Genomic DNA, 22,255 nt, shown 5'->3' with positions numbered 1-22,255 from the left:
GCATTGACATCGAACACAATATCAACAAAATGGATATAAATGCAGGTCAGCCATTACAATATTTCCGCAACGAACCGATGCACGTCACGATTATCGTATTTGGAATACACAGCTTATCTCATATGCTGGCTATAAACAGAATGATGGAAAAATTATTGGAGATCCTTTGAATGTGGAATTTACGGAGGTAAATAAATCAAGCAAATCATACTTCAATGAATTCATTTATTATTCACATGTACACATCTTGATGACATATACGCATTAATCAAGTAGGGACACGATGTGCTCGTACGGAGACGAATCTTAAATACCTAACATCTCAAGACATTTTATTTTTAATATTTAACGCGTCAGTTGGTATCAATTATTCAACATGAGCCCAATTTTTAAAATTTGATATATATTTGAAATGGAAATATTTCCGCTTTTGCTGGCGAATCAGATCCATTTCCGGAAAAAGAATGATCAGCCAGAACGAAATCCCAAATCATATCATGTAAACATAACAAGAAACGGTCAGAGGGAGACGATTAATTGATTTAGAATATTACGCTAATTACCTATTTTTCTACATACAGCGAAGGAGTTAAGGTAACCAAATAAGTTCACAGGAAGTTGTTAGGTTTGTAAGGATCAGTATTAATTAAGTAGTAGAGTTATTTTGAAAATTAATTTTTATATATTTTTTTTTAAATGACATCTTAAATCACCCAGAATGGTATCTAAAAGGTTTGATTGTGGATTCAAACCACTTTTGTGAATCAAAACATCACCCAACATCATCAATTTTGAACTCTCCTTCCACGGAGCTAACATATAACATTTTTCAAGTTTGCCATATCACTAACGTAGCGCAAAGCTCAAGCTTGATATTTCAGCTATAGCTTCATAATAACATTCTCTAGTGAAGAATGTAAGGTTTTTTGATTGGTTTACTATAATTGATTTTATAACTGATTTTTGCTGGAATTTTTCGAAAAACGTTTTGTTTCTCTCTTATTTTGTACCCATCACCGAAGGATGTGGGGTATATTGAGATTGTTAAAACGTTTGCAACACCCCAGAAGGAAGGTTCAAAGACTCCCGATAGCATATATATTCTTGAGCAGCATCAAATATCTACAATTTATCTATAGCGTATAATTTAAGTATGACCGTCTAACCGCATGATCGCTATGCAGCATCCCCCGTTAAGGGGATGATTAGTTTTCGTCATTATTTTCTTAAGTCAAGCGATATCGAGAGCCTCCAAGAAAATGAAAATTTGAAAACGACCAGTGAGATAAGTAGTCTCATCTCCACAATCCACTTGTAAAGTTCTTTCGTACAGTTCCTACAGTTTCGTAACGCGAATTCATATGAAAGTATGACTTGATATTTCACCTTTTCACTGCCTACAATCTTTCCTCGTCGTTACAGGGCTAACTTGTATCGGATCGAGGACATCGTCTAATCGTAGATTGGCATGTCCGAAATAAGAAAGGGAAACTTGCAGATTTTTGCTTCCATTTTTAATTTATTCCGTTTTTCAAACTTCTGCTTGAAGGTTTTATAGCTCGTCTCAGACATTCTTAAATTTTTAAAATTTCTTGAGATTTATACAAGTTTTCATTTCTTAAGCATTAAAGCAAGCAAGTTAGGCAGTGATCTAAAGAACCTTTAATTATAGTTGTGACGTTCTCTTTCCGCTTTATTTTCTCGTACAACTTTTTCATTTTTTATAATCATTCGCTTAGGAAGTTATTTGTGCACGGATCTGATGCTAATGATGTCACCAGTACTTTTTGGTATTTTATTATTACTTAAGAGATTCTGTTCCATGCAATGTAATTAATGTTGCTATTGGTTCTACTACTGTTGCCACTAATATTGCTCCTTTTGTTTTACAACTTCATCATATCTACGTAGTAACACATGTTGCCGGCGGAATAACACAAATACCATGTTTCATGTTCCCATTCCTCGATGATTAAAATAAAAAAAAAAAAAAAGAAAACAGAATTCTGCATATCAACAATGCTATGTAAAAATTTGTTCAATTTTTTTGCTAAAGGTACTTGGATTGAATTTTATCAAAGCACGTTACTGAGTTGAATCGCAAATATAATGCGATTACGGACGGTTGATATGTGAAAATTTCAACAGACTTTTCCATTATGCACTGCAAGGGAAACTTTGTTTTTGTGGCATAAACTAATAATAATTTTGAACTTTCTGAAAAATAACGTGCATGCGAAAAGGCCGAGAATTAATAAAATTGAACTATGCCACTAAAGTTATCATTTTCAGTAAATTCCGGATGGGATATTTTTCATGAAAACGACGTATTATGAACTGTCCTTTATTACGAAGTAAGAAGGGTGTACACATCACACACATACATATATACATATCAAATAGTCTAGTGGTGAGAAAATTCCTCTCACAGCCGAATGATCCGGGTTCGATTTCAGGTCAAAATTTTGTAATTTATCGTATTCCTATTTATTTATAATGAACGGCAAAGCTCCTTCCCAGAAAAAAGGCCATCTTAAATTTTGCACCGGTAAATTTGAAAGCCTACTTTGATCCAGACATAATGCTTAACGTATGTAGGTATGAACGAAGCTTAATTTCACCAAGAGAGCGTCATTTCCGCATGAATAGCCAAATAGTTAAAAATTACGACTGCTAAGTCTGTGTTCGAGGCCGTTGAAGCCTTAAAACGGTAGAGTTTACTTTGCTCGTAGTCGTAGTGAGTGCTTGGTCGGCAAAGGCATAAAAGTTGTCGATTGGCCACACACCCACTAGCCTGCGGCCACCGCCTCTCTATTTGTGTCTCTTTCGTGACTTCTTTCTAACCATCAGAGGGCTGCACGAATGGGAGGTAACATCGTCTGAATGATTAATTATTTTAAGAAAAAAATAAAAAATACTCTACACCACTTCGATCAATATACTTATTCATGTAATCACTGTTCAAAAAAAGGTATTATATGAGAAGCGGTTGAGAAAGTAGTGCATGCGACCCATCTTCAATAGCGTTTGTCCTTGGATCAAAACACGCCGATGTACCAAATTGCATGATAAAATCTCAAAAATTTATCTGCAGGTTGAACCCGGAAGCAAGGACGGGCAGGTGGGCAGATATTCGAGCAACAATAAAAGATGGGTCTATCTCAAGCCATTGCGGCATTCGCATAAACTTAACACGATTTTTTATTACAAGGTGTAGGGTATAAAAGGATTTTGCTATTTAATTCATAGATTTCAATTGAAAAATATTAAGTAGTCTTCGTTTTAGTGAAATGATTACTATATTTACGTGAATGGTTTCTCTTTCATCCTTTTCTGTAGGTATGCATGAAATTAGGTTGGAAGAGCAAAGGCACAGATTGGGATATATTGCCTTTAGTAGTGTCGGCCAATGGTCATGATCCCGACTATTTCGATTATCCACCGGAATTAATCTTAGAAGTACCATTAAATCATCCAAAGTAAGTGTTTACAAAGACAAATCACCTGTTTACTCATACACATTTTAGAGTATGTATCTATGTAAGTAATTTGATTTTATTCTGCGAATGAATGCATAGTAGTTTTGCAGATGTCATTCTATATAAGTAATGGTGCATCAAAATGAAAAATGTATTCAAGCAAATATTTTCAATATCTCAATATCAATTCGACCACAAGAGTTCATTAGATGGGCAAACACAAAAGGAAGTTTATTAGTCTCCTCATTGGTTACGTAACATCTAAAAGTTGCCATCATAAACATTATCGAATAGCTCAGGCTCAGCGTAGCAACCAATGGACAATACTTTAAATGTTATGTTCTTGACATCTGCTTGAGCTCGTAAACAAGCTGACTTTACATATAACTTTTCTATAGGAATGATTCGATCTGCTTCGGGGAAATTGGAGTGGAATTGGTTCCAATTATCGTTGATTCCTGCTCCCTCAGTTTCTCAAGAATTAAGGCAACTGAAATTAATCTCTGGAGATACGACCTTGACATTCTTCTCTCAGCCAACGTAGGGCGCTTTATATAGAATGACTTTGTGAAGAGTTTGTAAAGAGAGAAAGTTACGATAAGGGGCAAATGATTGAAAAGTGACATTTTTTTGGTTTGTAAAGAACAATTTAGTTAATTGAATTTTCAAGTAAAAGTGAGCAAAACTTTACGTGGAAATATTGTATTAATTTGGCACTTGAGCTAGAATTTGCCCTATTATTCCTTGGAAATTCGGACTAAGAATTTTATTTTATTTCAATTCTTATAAATTCATTAAGAATTTGTTTTTATGTTCATTTTAAAAGTATATGTTCTCCTTTGTCAGATTTGAATGGTTTGCTGATTTGGATTTACGTTGGTATGCGTTACCGGCTGTGTCCAGTATGTTATTTGATGTTGGTGGCATACAATTCACGGCAACCACATTCAGTGGTTGGTATATGTCCACGGAAATTGGTTGTCGTAATCTGTGTGACACAAACCGTCGCAATATTCTAGAGGTATGTATACATATTGCTATATGTAGTTCTCATCCTCCTTTTCATTTACATCGCAATTTTCAACTTTTCACTAGAAAAAAAAAATTTCTTCCACATCCAAGATATTTGATATTTGTAATCTATGAAAGGCTTCATTCACGTGTGGTTCAATTAAAATTTTTTCAATATTTTTCAAAATTTCCTTTTGCATGCATTCTCATTATTAACATTAGATACTCTGAGTTAAACGTTAATTTGTTGGTATCTTGCTATCTGTCTCGTATAAAAATTTAGACAGTGGCATTAAAAATGAATTTGGACACGCGTACACCAACGTCGCTATGGAAGGACAAGGCTGTTGTCGAAGTTAATATTGCTGTACTTTATTCATATCAAAGCCGCAACGTCACAATTGTCGATCATCATACTGCTAGTGAAAGTTTTATGAAGCATTTCGAAAATGAATCAAAATTACGGTAAGTTTTTATGGCAGGAAACTACCAATTACAACTTATTAATAGAGCAAATGACGATGTGAACTATGCCATTTGTGGTTTAAAGGCTTTTGTATATATGTGAGTTGTTTGTATTCTTTTCACAATGCTTGCAATTAAATATCAGAGCAGCGGGATATATTTTAAAGACATTGTAAGTTTCGAACCTTGAAATCGTAACTCGTCAGTGTTGACGCAATCGCAAAAATTTGGTTAGGCATTTGAGCTTTGAATCGCACAATATCTTAATCGATTGCAAAGATAAGGTTAAACAAATAAAAACATTACAGTTGGTTAATAGTTGGTCAGTTATGAAATCCTATACAGCAAAAACTATAATATGTTATGATATGAAGGCTTATGTTCTTTACAAAAACGTTTCGAAATGGTAGCGTTTTAAACTTGTGTTCAGTTCAATTCAAATTTTATGCATTCATTTATTAAAGTACAGAATTGTAGCAAGGGTTTATCGTGGGTTCCTGCCTGAAAGGCTTAACCCCACGGTGGCCCAAGCCACTTTAAGCGTACTACGCTCCGTGGCGAGTTACACAATCCCCACAGAGTAGGGGCCTAAACAACACCAGAGTCCAGAACGGTTTATTGTGTATGGAACAATAAACCCCACTTTGGTCAGTGGTGAGGCCTAGCTGCACTCGACTGTTCCAGTTTGGCTAGGAACTTGCCAACCACAGCCACCACGAGTACTCCCCGTAGGGGCGCACCCAAGCAGTTAGGACTCACAAATTGATCAACGCTTGCTTCCGCCATAAGGTTTCCACTGCGCTGTTGATCAATTACCATCATTACCCGCAGGCATCCGTGACATATGTTCAAAAGTAAAAATAGGCAAAAGGGTAAAAAGCCTTTCCGTCAAATCCCTCTTTTCGTTTTTGCATGTATTAATTAATTAATTCTCGAGAGGGTTTTTTAATAATCGGCCAAAGGGAAGGCCGTCCGTCAATTCCTTTTTGTATTATTATTATTCTTTAGAAAAAAAATTAATTTATTTCATTACGACTTTATGAACAAAGTGCATCATACACCCGCAGGCATACGTGGGTTTGTGAGGCGAGCCTCCTGACCCCCGTGGCTCCCAGTTTGTTTTACAAAGCATTTGGCATACTTTGGGCGGATGTTAAAAACAACCGTACTTGCTTCGGATTCACCATACTACCTTGGTTGCCAACACCATGAACTACTTTTCTTCGAGATATATAGGTCTCGGGTATTGCACTGACATGGCAGAGTGATCTACCATGCACTCGCTAGATTACTACCTTCAAAGTACTTAAAAACCATTCATTCATATATTTCCTCGGTAGTAACCAGCTATTGAGTGAAGAGCTCATCTTCCAGCCAACCCCTCCACCATCTCTTAAAAACTCGTCGCCGAGTTAGCAGCCCAAAACCTTAAACTCTTCTTAGCCGGCTGAAGCCGTTGCCCGGGGATGGCCACTGGGAGGTGAGAGTTTCGGCACATCTATGCTACCCATTAAAGCATAGTTTATCTCATTAAAGTACAGCATTATATGGAAAGTCATCTTCTATATACATCCGTCAAAATGTGGTAGCTTATCTAAATTTTGTCAAAAGATGTCAAAAGTTATGCCCTATAGTTGGAAAATAAGAACATATGAATAAATGTCCGAGGACCGAGCGTACGGGCCGACGGACAAGCAAACAAGACTTAATCGATTTAGAAAATGACTCTAAAAATAAATAGAAATAATTCTGATTCTATCGGCATATGAAGCGGTGGATCTGTTTTTGTCCCTCTTTCTAGATGCTACGCACATCCGCTGTTTCGTAAGTTAATTTATATAAAATAATTAGGTTTTTAAAATGAGCGAAAATTATAAAAAAATGTTTCAATATTATCGTAAATGTCATTTTTTTATTATTTATTTATGTGAGAGCTTCTTAGCACTCTTTCTGGCCGAAAGTCAAACATAGTTTTTCTACATTTGAAATGAAATTCATTTAATGAATTACTGGCCGTTGTGATGGTAAACTCTTCGCTATTTTTCTGGGAAAATCATTCGACCATCACTATAGAATTGCTAGCATTTCTTCATGAATGATTGAGCCAAGTTACTTTTACTGGCCTCTTTTGTAGTCATGTTTACAATATCGAAGCACTTCTGAAGGGAGCGACAAGAATGGATAGTTGGAATGGTCTGGGCTAAGCGGTAAATGCTTCAAAGCTTGCTACTAAATCATTCTGAATCTCTTAGTCTACGTATGTCTACTACGACTTTCCTTAACCGAATAATGCGAGCCTTACCAGTTAAACTCAAGCTCAAGTAAAGTAAAAATTAATTTTAAGATCCTTAGGTCTTCTTTGACAAAAATGAGGTTTTGTATTCTATATAAGTTGTGGCAAGGATATGTTCTGTACCAAGAACGACTTCACATGAACGCGTCAATATTATACTAATGCGTGTCTTCCTGTTTGTCTATTTATTTATGTCCCTAAATTTTCGTGTTCAACAGGTTGCAATTTTCGAGGTACTCTGATGAAATTCGTCACATAGACATATATTAGGCCAAAAATGAATCCTACTTGACGACTTCAGGCACAATTTTCAAATAAATTTTGCAAATTTCATTATTTCTGCGTACAATCAAAAGAATATGGAATATTTTTGAGTAAGAGGGGGCATCTCGTATCGGAATTTTCACCCCAAAAAAAAAGAAGAAAAATATATTCTTACAGAAAGTAAGCCCTTGTATAGATAATTGGTAGTACTTTATAATGATATTTGACACTAAATAATGATTTGACATACGAATGTTGCACTTTCCGAATCGATTAACTCCACTTTTATAAATCTTTTTAAAATTTTAATGTTCAAGTCCTTGATTGATGTGTTTGCTGTATTTGTGCAGAAAAAATTTCTTCAATATTATCTACTAACGACACTAAATTCAGGAGATGTTCCCTATTCACGTAAGAGAGTGGGGATGAAAAAAAGTGATGAAAGATAAGCACATAGGGGGGTGGTGACGGCAACGTAGTGGGTGTGTGTCCAATCGGTAAGTCTTATGTTTTTGACGGACGAAAGCGACCAAACTGAACTCTTTCATCGCATTGAGAGTTCAACCAGCGAACGCTGACTTTGTAGTTGTGGTTCGTAACTACTCAGCTATAATAAACAATATACGACTTATTTCAGATATAAATCGTCATAAAAATATAGTCAAAACACTTTTTAATAAAGTTTGGATTAGACAGATATTATAAGATATTTTGAGTCTTCTTTCTGGACCGCTCACCTTAACAGAATTCTTATGTTTATATAGCAGCAAGACCTCATCTTCCTTTTAAATTACATTTTTTTGATAAAGAAGACTGTGTAGATGTAGTCGGCTTTGCCTGATTGTTTTTCTCATAACGGCCTTCCGCGTATTTGCTATTGACCTCTTGGATGATGGCGATCGTACACACAAATTTTCGATAGGTGTTCTTATAGTGCGGGAGTGATAAACAAGTGAATATGGTAGGCAAGTGAACAAAGCTAAAGTGAAAGTGACACAATGTTTACACTCAGTTTCAATGAATGTAAACATTAATGCCTTGATAGGCGTCCCTTTCAAAGCTTATTCTTTTTCTTTGTTAGTATCAGATTATTGCGATATATCGGTGTTGTTGGGCACGGATGTTCGGATTAATGTTAAAATTTTCTGTTTCATCCCTCTACTCAGTGCGTTCATTTTATTTGCTTTGCGGGCTTTTGGGATATGTAAACGCGCATAAATGCTTACATTTTTGTGTTTCATTTATCAAGAATTACATCATAAAACACTTAGTAAATGTGTTAAGCAAATGAATGGTTTTCAATTTGTTTACTTTATTTAGTTTAGTTTTGTAATGAAAAGTGGAAAATGTGAAATTCATGTGTACATATATGTAATTATACGTAAATTTCCGTTCATTTTTTCAAATGGTCGTTCTGTTGATTAATTGCTTTTACTCGGTTGTACTCGTGCATAACGGGTATGTTAGATATGTCAAATGTTTGCATGGTCGAGAAACACACCTAGAGCATCTAGTAAGCTGCATATACTTCTGTTCAATTGAAATTAGGGGATCGAATTAATTGCCTGGGATTAGTTGGGATTATCATTACAAAGCTACCATTATCATTATCATCATCATTACAGATGATGACTTATCATTACATATATGTCAGGCAACAGAATTGACTTATGTCGCAATGTAAGTTCAAAAATCAGTTGACATGATTGCCGAGTCGTTAAAAGTAACAAAATCGCTAGCTTTATCTTAAAAAAATGTTCAAAAAAAAAGATTTATGCGACACTCCGTAATATTGCATGGGCAAGGCTGATTTTTTCTAAGATAACCCATGTAGTCTATATGGAAACTTCTATTTCTATTGGTTTGTGAGTGATGAATCAAAGCCACAGTTATGGTTCGTTTCGCTTGCCATTCGCATTCTCTTCACCAGAGCGATATCATAATCGCGAGTAATTTTCTTATTGATGAACGGACACACGAACAGACATATGGATAGAGAGACGTACGGTTAAGAAGCTAGACAGATATTTAGGATATGAAATGACCAACAACATGTACATATTTGATAGCGTTTCTGAGGTTGTCTTCTGGGTGTTGCAAACGTTTTAAAAAAGCGGACTTCTAAACTCTTATTGGTAGATATAAAAACAACTACAAATTCGCTTCGCTTATGTAACATTTTTTCTCACATTTTATTACCTATGCAATTTAACTTCGTTGATCATAATTGTCTGTATGTTTTAGTTAAGTTATACGCGATTTTAATGTGATGATTTTATCATATTGATATCCATTTTGTACACTAAATATGGAGTAGAACATTAAATATCATTTGGCTTTTTATCTCGTTCAAGTTAAATTTAAAAATTAGCCGAATTTGTCCATTGTTTTGACTACGGTTTCTACAACGTAATGGCGGTGGACGTCTGTCTGATTCTCGTGTGTCATTTGATAAAGAAATCGTCACTCTGTCTTCCCATTGTTTTATGAGCGGTACTCTTCAAAATCATTTATAAGAAAATTGATGAGTAATCAAGTCGTATATTGCGTGCAACGATTGTGCTATGGAAATTTAGAAGAATATATATAGATAGCGAACCCTGAAAGCCTTATGTGTAATATGTTTTTAATTCTTTTTGACAAAAGAATGTTTCCGTTCTATAATATCTCGATACGCTGAGAGTGTATATGTACATATAAAAAATTGCCCTAAATGCATTAAATGGAGCTGAAAAATATTGTAGATGCGATAAATTGTCGCGTGAACACAATCCGCTCGCTGATGAATTGCGCGATGGATGCGCAGTTTTAGCCATAGGCGAAAAAACCATTGAAATTGTGTGAAAATTAGTTCGAGAGAATAATCGAATAACGCATAACTTTTGTTTGCATATTCCCAGGCTTCGACATTCACTGTAGTTTCATGCGGCGTCTATGGCTTGTTTTGTACATGAACGAAACACTTTCAATGTTTGTTGCGAATTGTTTGGTTGAAGACCCGAAAACTTTTGCACTAAGCTCGATAAGCCTTACATATCCTACATAAATGTGCTAACTAGTAAATACTGTATACTATGCACGTTTGTTTGTATAATTAATTTATTTTTTTTAAATTTATATTTTAAGTAACGGCTGCCCGGCAGATTGGATTTGGATTGTACCACCCTTGTCGGGTTCCATAACACCGGTATTCCATCAGGAGATGGCCTTGTACTATTTAAAACCATCATTTGAATATCAGGATCCGGCTTGGCGCACCCACATTTGGAAGAAAGGACGGGGTGACGGTAAAAGTAAAAAACCCAGACGTAAATTTAATTTCAAACAAATTGCAAGGTAAGCGCAAATTTTCATTTCATTTCAGAATAAAATGAAAAGAAAAAGCGAGGCTTTCTACAAAATTCTGCTTAAAATAAACCATAAAAGGAAATAAGAAAAACAAATGAGGCTTTACTTGCACTTACCTTGCCGCGGAATCAAAAATATCGTAAATGTTCTTTAATTGTAACTTAAAGGATTTGGATAAACATTTGCATCAATTTTGATATTTTACTTGGAACATATTAAGCTCTTTTCTGTGAAGTGGTTTTGCTCATAAAAGTCAAATAATTTTTTTTTTTTTTTTTTGTGATTTCATTTGTAAGCGCCAGAAAAGGTGCTGGAAACTTAGTGTCTACGTAATCCGGATTAACTTGATTGCCGCGCACTTGTCATGCCTTCTGTCAGACATGTTGTCCACCTTTCCGCTGTTGAAATCCCTACAGGAAAATTTTTGAAGAGCAAAGTTTATCAAATACTTATTTAGTTTAATATGCCACAGATAGAAACCTTTAACAACGCAAGAACTCGTTTTCCCTAATATAGTCGGTCAGAACCTTATTACAGGTATTTCGTGTGCATCGAGTAAGCGTAAAAGAAGCAATTGATGATGAAAAAGAAAAAAAGACGTGAAAATAATTTTTCCACAGAAGTCTTTTGAGACCCTGAATGAATTCGAGGGCTGCAAGTAAACAAAAAATTTCTTAAAAATTTGAAACCTGAAATTTTTAATACATGCTGCTGCCGGAAACTATGTTTTCCGAGCATACCGACCTGCTGCTCCTTTCGATTTTTACCCGATTTCTTTAAAATTTTAAATGTAACTTTAAGCCAATTTGTGGATTCTATGGTCGATTTTTAAATGACTTCGTTTTTGTTGTAATTAGATATAAATTAAATTATATCATCGCTTAAGCTAATAATTCAAACTTTTTATTTAAGGCTTATTGCAGGTGATTTTTAAGCCTTAGTGACATTCGTATGTAATAGTTTTTATGGAATCTTACCTTTTCAACAAATAATCCCGCAATAGTTAAAAAGTGAGTGATTGAATTTCGTTAAAGGAATGTGAATCCTAACAAATTTTTTTTTCTTTTGAAAATTATCACAGTCACCCATAAATAACAAAGAAAATGAATGTTATAAGCAGCTTGGTTCGAATATTTTAATATTAACCACCAGCTTGCGGTTAATAGCGTAACAAAAGCGATGATTCAATATATCAGTATGTGGTTTATATCACTTAGTATCTAGTATGGGCTTTAAATTATATTTTTGAAATGTTATGAAATAGCATTAGTCAGATTTTTGTAAGCGATTAATAAGTAAACTCATTATAGCAGGTCACGGTCCATCCTTAAATAGTATGACGGCCTTCCAAGATTAGACGTTATCTGAGCAGTGGTTAAAATAACATTCGTTCCGAGCCATTTTTAACAGCCTCGGCCCATGGTCTAAAATACGTTATCATCATAGTAGAAAATGTGAATGTGTGTACACAAACCAAAAAAAAAAAAAAAAAAAAAAACGAATAAACGGAAGGACGGACACACAAAGAGAGACGAACGGAGGGGAAGCAGAACAGATCGAATCAATCGATATAATCAAAGGTGGGCCTATGTCAAACCGTTTTGGATGCAATATTCGCCCGCACAAACTTAACATACCTTTGTAGCACAAGTGATGCAGCGTATAAAAATCACATTTGTATGTCTCCCTTTGCATATGTATTTCGTTTTCTGTTGTATTGTGAGCGAACCGATTTTATTGTTCGCTATCTTGGATTCACAATTTTCAAAACGGAAAACTTGAGAAAAAGCTTAACATTTGACAAGTTTTCGAGGACTAAGTTCAAGAGGAATATAAAATTGTTATGTGCTGGGTCTTTAACAAGGAAATCTAAGTCATGTAATTGTCAAAATTTCCAAACAATCAACTAGAAAAAGCTAACACTTTTCGGGACGAACGTACATAGTCGTGAGCAAAGGTTTCGTTTTGATATAACCATCAACGTTCTTGCCTTTTTGGTTTATTCTCTAAGCGAAAGTGACTTTCTCTCATCTAGAAGAATAATTTTAATATTTAAGTATTTGAGCATTCTTTGAAAAAGAGAAATAAAAACAATGATTCATATTTTCCACTTTTCCTATTATACTCGCCTAAGCACTGATTTGTTAACTAAGGCAAGCGATTGTCTATAAACTGCTTTTGCTTGCTACTATCATACGGTATAAATTTCTATTGTGCCTTAGATGTATGGTGTTGTTTTGTGGTTTCCTAACACACACAAAATGAACATACCCACATGCCCATACACACACATAAATATACCTATATACATTATAATACACCGATGCGTTGTAGTAGCATACACAAAAAAGGATTAGCCTTTAAGTAGATTACAAGGCTATACAAACGTTGTTGTCTATCTGCATTCAACATTTGTTCAACAAGCAATACATGCAAAAATAAAGCAAGAGTATAACTGGATAGGCAGGCAATTGCTTTTGATAGACGATGAAAATCTACAGCTACATATGTTCTGAGATTGAATGTTGTATGCTTGCCTACGATTAACTTATTGCTCATGTTTATGAGAGACTCTGCCAAAGTTTTAATCAAAGAATATTTTGAAATATTTGGTATTGACTTTTAACGTTTAAAGTTGCAAGGAGTGTTTTTATTCAATAATAATAATAATAATAATAATAATAAATGTAGAATGCCTGGTTTAAGTATACTCACCGAGAAATTTATGTCAATTTAGGTAACAGATCTAAATCTAATCAGTATTAATTGCTTTGAAATAATTTCAAATTATTTGCATTTCATGGCAATTTACATATTAATTTATAGGTTTTTTAAATTTTTAATTTATTACCTCTCATTATTAGTCACAGGAACTCGTATACATCAGCGAAAAATTGTAAAAATTATATTATTACCCTCGCAAGGTTCAGTGATAAGTGGCAGGGATTCCTATTTAAAGTCGAGTTTTTCAAGAGCGAAAATTTTCTAAAACGCTTATGCGTTAGAGCTAAATATATATGCATGTATAGACGCGAGGAATTTCCCCTAATGATTAAATAAAATCATGTTTTCCCTTTTTCTCTGCACTTTGAAACACATGAAAAATGCTAAGTAGCGACAGGGGCTGAATATAAATACAACTACCTTTATTAATATTATAAGTAATGTGTCAATGTGTGTCAATAAAGCTTATACTGTTGCATATCAATTAGTAATACTAACTAATGAATATGTAGTCGCAAGACTCAATATAAGTATACGTTTAAACAAGTAATCGCATTATAGTCGGCTATGGCCGATGGCGTTACAGCGTCTTATATAACTGATTATTCTTTTATGTTTGTAATAAAGTGTCAAACATTATACCATGTGTTCATGTAAAAATGTGTTGTTTATGCAAGGTCTTATGCGGCTGCGCGGACAAGATTAAAATTAAGCAAAATTAATTTTCTTCTCACGGATCTTATCATCCTGTCTTCGTTACAAAGTGCTAAACACTAAGCCTTACTTTTACTATTACCATCACGATGTTTTTTTTCATTCATCATAAAATATTAATAGTTAGACCTTTCCCTCATATAAAGGCTTATTTTCGAGCGGAACGGTTCGGTTATATGGAAGGGGATCTAGAAAATTGACGCATCCGATTTAAATTTTTTACGTTTATTTCTCAAGCAAAAGTTTTTGCTCGTTTGCAATAGAAAGTGATCGTATAAATGATCAGATCATGTCCATTTTTAATAGGCTTTGTTGCTGGGCCCAACAACACCAGAGTATCAAATTTGATCGAAACATCTGAACAGTTACGATCTGTAGGCTCAACATAAAAGTATATGATCATATAGCAGACGGACAGACGGGCTTAAATCGAACTTGAAATAATTGTTCTGAAACGTTCGGTACAACACGCCACCTTTGTGTAACAGGTGTCATCATTTTAATCATCTAGTCAAAGTCAGATACCTTTCTTTAAGGGACTTCATAGGATATTATATAAATATAGTTAAAAGGACAGACGGTCAGGGGGTGCAACGGATAAAAGCACGTCCCATTGTAAAGGTAGCTTGTTGGGCAGTAATCGGTGGGTTTCCATTTAACGCATACTCCAAAGACGGCTTACACTCCAAAAACACTTATGCGAAAGCGCTTATAGAGATGAAACTTTCTTACCGGACGGGCTGATGTTGCATCTTGGATTATTCTACTACCTGCCCTACCTACGGTCTCCTTCCGTGTATAATTTTTTATGCTAGACCCCGTTACACAAATGCATCTGCACAAACACAATATACCATACACCACAAGTGGCGTAGTGTACAAACAAAAGGAAAAATTATTATTGCCGGATATATGTGTTAACGACACATTTGTAACGTGTATGTATGTAAACATTTCTATTTCAAATTGAAGGGGAATTTTTATTTTACAAACTTTCTTGTTTGCTTTGTTATGAACATGTGGGAGAAATTTTATTTCATTACGTGGGCTAGTTAATAAAGTAGAACAGTTAGAAGAACCTCTTCTGTGAATAGTGGGTTTTTTTGTTTTGTAATTTCTAATGTAGTTGTCGGAAGAACGGGATTATTTTCAAGCGTGATCTTATCTTACCAATTGCGACCATATGCGTCAAGCTTTCCAATTTGCTCATGCATTCCTTCTGTCTCTCAGACAAAATGACGGACGGTCAATTGTTCATTTCAACACCGTTGCACTATCTATTTTATTTGACGAGAGAGATGGATATACTTTATCCTTTATAAAAGAGTAATTCCTACATGGACTGAGAGGAATACTTGTTCGATTCGATGTAATTTCAATAGTATATCGGAACCTAAGCATAAAATAAAATTTCACCACAATGAATCGAAGCTTGTGATCTCTACTTTGAATCACATAAATCGATAGAGGAATACCAGACAACAGATAGGCAGATAGAGGGACAAACAGAAAGACGTCATGATAAGTTTAAACCGATTCGGAGAACGATTCTGTGTCCGGTGATGCGACAAAATATATCTCAAGTCTTTTTATATCTTGCATGAATGCATACAACTATTTCTTCTTTACGGTGCTGTAGGGTGTAATTTGTAAAAAAGTTCGTTTGAATATTTTAAAAAACTTTTCGCAAACAAATTTCAAAAAAATGATCCACACTGCCACGCTCACAAAGGAGGTTTCTTTCTCAATAATCCCTTAACAACCATTGCACTATTTTGTACAAGTTACTCATTTTACTTAGCTGGTCTCTTTCAAGTTTAAAAATTTAAAAAGTGATATATGCGAAGCCTCCTAAATTTTGTGTTAAAAAAAGTCTAGGCAATTTAATATTTGTTTTGGTAACATCCTTCTATTTACCAGGAAACAAACAAGATACGCATATTCGCCTTGGGAGCAATTTTCAGTTGACATGATGTATGCCTTCTAAATAATAAAAACTCGTAAAATTGGGTTCACTATCCAATGGCGTGCATATTAGTTAATGGAACACATTCAATAAATTTGTGAAAATAAAAAGAGTGGAAATGTTAAATTCGAACACGCGGCAAACAATTGCTTAAACAGGGTTGCTGCAAAGTGTTAAATACCAGTGTTTTATGAAGAGTATTAAGAGAAATTTTATCTAAACGTTGTATTGATATGTTAAACACTTAACTTTTTAGCGTCTACACTTCATAAAATTTTCATTTAATCTATCGTCAATAGATTATACACACTTTACTCTTTAACCTTTCGAAGATAAAAATAACGCAAAAGAATACATAAAAACATCAAAAAAATGTCATTTCTAAGATGACTAACCGCGATAGCAACGACAGCAGAGTAGAAAAAACAAAAAGAACAAAAAAAAAAAAAAAAGAAAAGACGCAAAAAAGACTTAAGAGTACCAAGCCATAAGTATACTTTATGTCAAACCGATAAACAACCGACAAGAGATAAAAAGCCGTCGTGTCACTGCATTTTTCGTGACTCCGCGTATTTTGTGTGGTAAACTAAGGATTTGAACACTAGCAACAGTTGCTACAATTTATACCTCTCCATATAAAAAACGACTATGTTCTATTCTTATTGTTCACATATATATATGCATACATACATACATAAAAATGAGTAGATTTTTTACTTTTGGTTTTAGTTTTCGTCAAGCAATTCGAAAATGGAAAATTTAAGTTTTTTGTTCTCTCCGATTTATTCGTTAAAGGCATTAGCTAAGGCAGACACCGCTGTCAGCTTAAAAAATGGTTTTTTCATTTTTTTCTCTTTCTTTCTCCTTGCTATCAATTACATAATCGTAAGACTTTTTAAGATCTTTCCTGGTTCTCCCTCTTAGCAACCCCTTGACTGCCTGTTTTATTAAAGACAAGCTCTTTTCTTGAGAGGATGGTAAAAAGTATTTTATGCGTCGAAGACTATGCATTTTTTCCGTTTTTCTTGGCATGATATCGATAAAAATATAGATCTAGAGTGATGCAAAGATTTCAAAATCCTCTTCAGCGGGATAGCTTGTAATGTTTTGTGCCTTCAAAAAAATGCTTACAGGCGGTGAAATCAAAGCTCATAAGCAATGTAATGCTATCTTATTTGAAAGGTCTGTGTGGACTTATATTCAAATTATCAGGATGAAAGTTAAAGATGCATATATGGAATGAAAATAAAATGAAAATAAATTGGAAAATTGAAATAAATAAGTTGTGGATATGTAACCGATATAAATTTGCAATTGTGTCATATTTTATTTCGCGTAGACATATTTCTTTTTACCTCCAGGTGTGAATAAATGGTAGCCTGATCATAGTATTAATCGTTATATATAAATATTCAGATAAATTACGAAGTTCTGAGCAATGTCTGTTCGATAGACGGAAAGACTTGCATCATTGGGAATGAGTGGGAAACATAAGAGGAAATACAGACGAATGGAATGTACGATCGCAAAGAGGGTGGACAGATGGAACAGAGGGGGCATGCGTAGATAGAATGGCAAGATATAGTGGGGCGAGCAGCAGAATAACAAGAGTGGATAGGCCTGCTTCCCAAAGAACAAAGAAGCAGAAGAAAGGAAAACTAGCGGGAGAAGGAAGGAAGAATGCAATAGCAGAGGCAAATGAAAATGCAAGCAAAAGGTATAGCGAACGACAGACCAGCAGCAACAAAGCATTAATATGCGGACTATTGAGAAGACAGAGAAAGTGAGGGACAAGAAAAGAAAGAATGAATGGAAAGAAGCAAGTGAAAATACGGCCAAACGGCAAGATGGTCTACAGACTGTAATCTAAATGAACAGGTGGTATCGAAAATGAAACACCTTACAAACATAGTATTGCATAGTATATTGTAATTGGTAATGGCGAAAGCATAAACTTGCAGCTGCCAGTTTACGCAGTGCCGGCATATCAATGTGAAAATTTCACATAGCTTCTTTCCATCTTCCCATCACTGTTTTAACTTTAAAATTCCTGTTTGCATAGCGATACTGTCGTATGTGTTATCTACTGTCATATAGCTAAATATACGTTAGAGCTTTTCACGTAACTGATGTTATTTAACAGGGTTCAGTCCTGATACCCATTTTTGTTATGCTTTTCTTAATTCACTTTGTGACGCTTTCATTATTTAAAAAAAGACAAAATTGCTTTGAATGTATTATTATTTTTGAAAGAAAGAAAGGAGAGACTTTGCCGAATTTCGTTTGGCTTTTCCTGATATTTAGCATCTGCGCTTTTCAAGCAGGGTAACGTCCAATGGATGTGACAAGAGAATTAAAAAGCTTAAAAGAACTCGAATAGGCAGAACCACTCACTGTAAAGTAAATGTTCCATTCGATTCAACAATAGGTGTAAAATTAAAAGGGCAATGAGAAGCCGCGCTAGGCGTCAAATATCTTTGCTTTAAGACCTGACATCGTGTTGCTACTCTGTGACGTGATAAACGAACTAGTCGATGTTCGCATCGGTTGACATTCCTATTGATAATTGGAATAGCAAAAAAGCACCGTTGATTATGTAAAGTTCTTTGTGCATATATAGTTAATATAATTTCATAGGACCTGATCTCCTGCAGAACTAAACAATTTCTGATTAAAAATTCTCAGCTACTTTTAACTAAGAAACATAAAGCACAAAAAGTAAACTCTAATTCAATAAAAATGTATGACAACTGACACTAGAACTACCGATGTTTCACATATATATCTCATCATCAAATTTATTTCCATTTTATATGCAATTGGGTAAAGAAAGCGCTAAGGTCCGTTAGGATAAACAAATTGAAATTTAAATCGTGTCGTTATTAGCAAACTAATGCGGAACATATTTGGGTGATTTGACAAACATATGTGTAGCAACTTTTTGGAGATATTCTCACGAGATTGAAAGGTTATAGAACAAAATATAAAAAAATTGTCGATGACATTTTTTTAACATTGCGTTTTCAAGCGAGTAAAGATGATTTGTGCCAAATTTCAGATTCTTATCTTCATTTTTATAACTGTGCCAATTCGCGAAAAAAAAGGTTCGAGAGGTTTTCTTTAACACCAATAGGTAAATAACGTCGGAATCTATCTATATAAAAGTGTAAAAAAACTCGCTGTAAATATTTAAAGGTCTTTTCATACAAATAAATAATAGCAAAAAGATTTGGACCATTTCATGTCTTATAATCTTATCGGTTGTGCTGACCGTATAAATTAGTGAATTTATTGAATCTATTATGCACTAAATTTATTCATTATGAACTTTCGTCGAAAAACCAATAATATACGTGAAAAATACGTGAAAACTTTACCTTTTACAATATTCACTTACATTTTGAGCCAGTTATTATACACATTTCCTATAAGAAGAATTATCTCAAACCAAACGTAACTTTAATAGTTTTTGGTTCGTTTTAGTCAGCTTGGAAAATTCAATGTATATCGATTGAAATGCTATCCATATTGCTATTAAATTGTTGAATAGATTTTATGCAACAATTCTATTAAAGAAAGCCTGCTTTTGTTACTTCAATCACCTTATCGCTCTTTCAATTATTTCATTCCATGCTCATTCATTTCCCTTTGATTCTGCTTCTCTTTCTCTTTCTCGTTTTGTTTTTGTTTTTGTTAATTATTAACTTATAGGGCTGTGAAATTTACGTCAAAATTATTTGGACGTGCTTTATCAAAACGTATAAAGGCTACGGTATTGTACGCCACCGAAACGGGCAAATCAGAAAAATATGCCAAGCAATTATGCGAACTACTAGGACATGCATTTAATGCACAGGTGAGTAGAATGAATGCAATTTGTTACTGCGTCGTTCTTTTTATTTTATCTTGTTGTTTCTGTAATGTTCCATGCAACAGTTTAAAATTCTAACTATATAACGTACGTGTACGTGCATACAGTGAATGTGTAAATAAAAACATTCCATTGTGTTAATAATATCGACAACGTGACGTGTTGAAAACCTGTGCATAGGCATTTTATATTAAACTGAGGTTGCTCATACGCCTAAGGGTTGTTTATATAAAATACATATTAAAATCTGTTGTTGTTGTTGCTCTTGCATTTGATATTAAAAGTGCAGAGTACTGAAATTTTCATGGAATGAAACCATCAGCAACCATTTTTATTATCAATATTTCATTAGACATTTCTTTTTAAATATGTACAGGTAACATTGCATGTAAATTCACATCATAAATTAATAAATTGTAAAATAGTTTACATTATATCTAAATGAACTAAGCGTAAATTAATGGAATTTTATTAAAATATTTTCTTGTTTGGACTGAGTGTATTTGTCTCATAAAATATTTACACTAAAATTAATTTAATTTGTTTTAAATATTAGGTTGTTTTAAAAATTTAGGTCAATCAAAATATCATTAAATAATTGGCCATTATTAGTTGTAAATTTTTGATAATCTAACCTTGATTTCTTATATCATATATAAAATGTGATAAGAGAATTTTTAAATTTGATTTTTTCATTTTATTTTTAAATAGATTTATTGCATGTCTGAATACGATATATCATCGATTGAACATGAAGCTCTCTTAATAGTTGTAGCGTCAACATTTGGTAATGGAGATCCTCCGGAAAACGGTGAGGTATGCTTTTAAGATTTTCTCGTTACACTTCAACGAATGTGATTTAAAACTGAAAATTTTAAATCCTTTAATAATAAGTTTTTCTTTTTCTTTTACATTTTGTGCTGGTTTCGTACGCTGACACACCCATATGTAATATTGAATAGCTTTTCTCCCAAGACTTGTATGCTTTACGTGTACAAGAAACTGCAGTAGGTGGTCAAGATTCTGGGTAAGTGCGAATGATTTTCTTGTTAATCTCTTGCGTTTATTCGTTTTTGGGTATGGTTGTGTTTAGTGTGACAAGAAAATTTACTTTAGATTTTAAATGTTTTGGTTGCAATTGTGTTTAAGGAATGATACGAACGTTAAGTGCATACACGTTTTCATACCTGAACATAATAAGCGTTCATTTTAGAGGTTAGCCCGGCTAATAACTGCATATATGTTTAGGTATTGCCATTCTGCTAGTAAATGAATGATATTTTTGTAAAGCTTAATATTTTAGTAATGCTCAGAAATCATTGTACCAGAATGGCTATAATTTCTTCTTAGGATTTTAGAAAATGGTTCTGAAGTTCAATAACTTGCTGCAGTTTAAAACCACGCTACAGATTGAAGCGTACTATAATTTGTTAAAAAAATTTATCACAAAGTCTTTACACACTGCGTTGTACGAAGGCTACAATAATAAGGTTTGGAATAGATTTGTCTTCTACCATATCAATCTATTTAAAATCATCATCGGAAATACATTTCTAATATTTCGTTAAAAAACGATGTGGGCAGCTTGGACGAGACGGGACGATTTTTTGAATATCTTCCAACGTAATTAAGTTGATTTCTTACAAAAGCCTTCACATGACAATAAAGCTTAATTTTTTAACTTTTATGATAAAAAGTGGTACATACAAATTTCCGGTGATCAACTGGGTAAACTGCGGCGAATGTCTCCTCATATAAGGGTGTTCGCGAAAAGTAAGTTTTTATATGACGAGAGAGTATAATTCTTGGCATTCTGGTAAAGCATCGTATTAAATGAAGTAGGGTACTCGTGGTTTATAATTGTTACATATTTTTCGTTTTTTATTTCATTTTACTTAATCTTAAATACCAAAGTTCCTTATTCGCGCTTCCTTTATTCGCGGTTTGACTATTCGTGGCAACAAATTTCTTTATTCGCGGTTTTTGACAATGTAAACACGCAGAATGAAAGGAACATAGTTACTCAATGAATAAAATATTGTTGCGAAAATCCCAAATCTAGTTCATTTCAGCTAAGTAATTTCCCCAATTAACAAATCGCCTAAAGAGGGAAAAACTAA

At 34.0% G+C, this 22,255-nt stretch overlaps 1 protein-coding gene across 3 annotated transcripts in view; it reads left to right on the top strand.

Annotated features, from left to right (window-relative positions):
• Positions 1–22,255, top strand: part of LOC119634098 (nitric oxide synthase) — an 87,420-nt gene that overhangs the window by 46,182 nt on the left and 18,983 nt on the right. For all 3 annotated transcript variants that reach the window (XM_038028039.1, XM_038028038.1, XM_038028037.1), the window contains exons 6-13: positions 46–187; positions 3,340–3,479; positions 4,326–4,500; positions 4,774–4,955; positions 10,639–10,848; positions 19,976–20,120; positions 20,847–20,951; positions 21,098–21,162. In XM_038028039.1, coding sequence (XP_037883967.1) covers positions 46–187; positions 3,340–3,479; positions 4,326–4,500; positions 4,774–4,955; positions 10,639–10,848; positions 19,976–20,120; positions 20,847–20,951; positions 21,098–21,162 — 1,164 coding nt within the window. The remainder of the gene's footprint in view (positions 1–45; positions 188–3,339; positions 3,480–4,325; positions 4,501–4,773; positions 4,956–10,638; positions 10,849–19,975; positions 20,121–20,846; positions 20,952–21,097; positions 21,163–22,255) is intronic.

The sequence above is a fragment of the Glossina fuscipes genome, unplaced genomic scaffold, assembly GCF_014805625.2.
Source record: "Glossina fuscipes isolate IAEA_lab_2018 unplaced genomic scaffold, Yale_Gfus_2 2, whole genome shotgun sequence".
In the NCBI taxonomy this organism is placed as follows: domain Eukaryota; kingdom Metazoa; phylum Arthropoda; class Insecta; order Diptera; family Glossinidae; genus Glossina; species Glossina fuscipes.
Note: the sequence above shows the minus strand (reverse complement) of the source record. Positions and strands in the feature narration are given on the sequence as shown.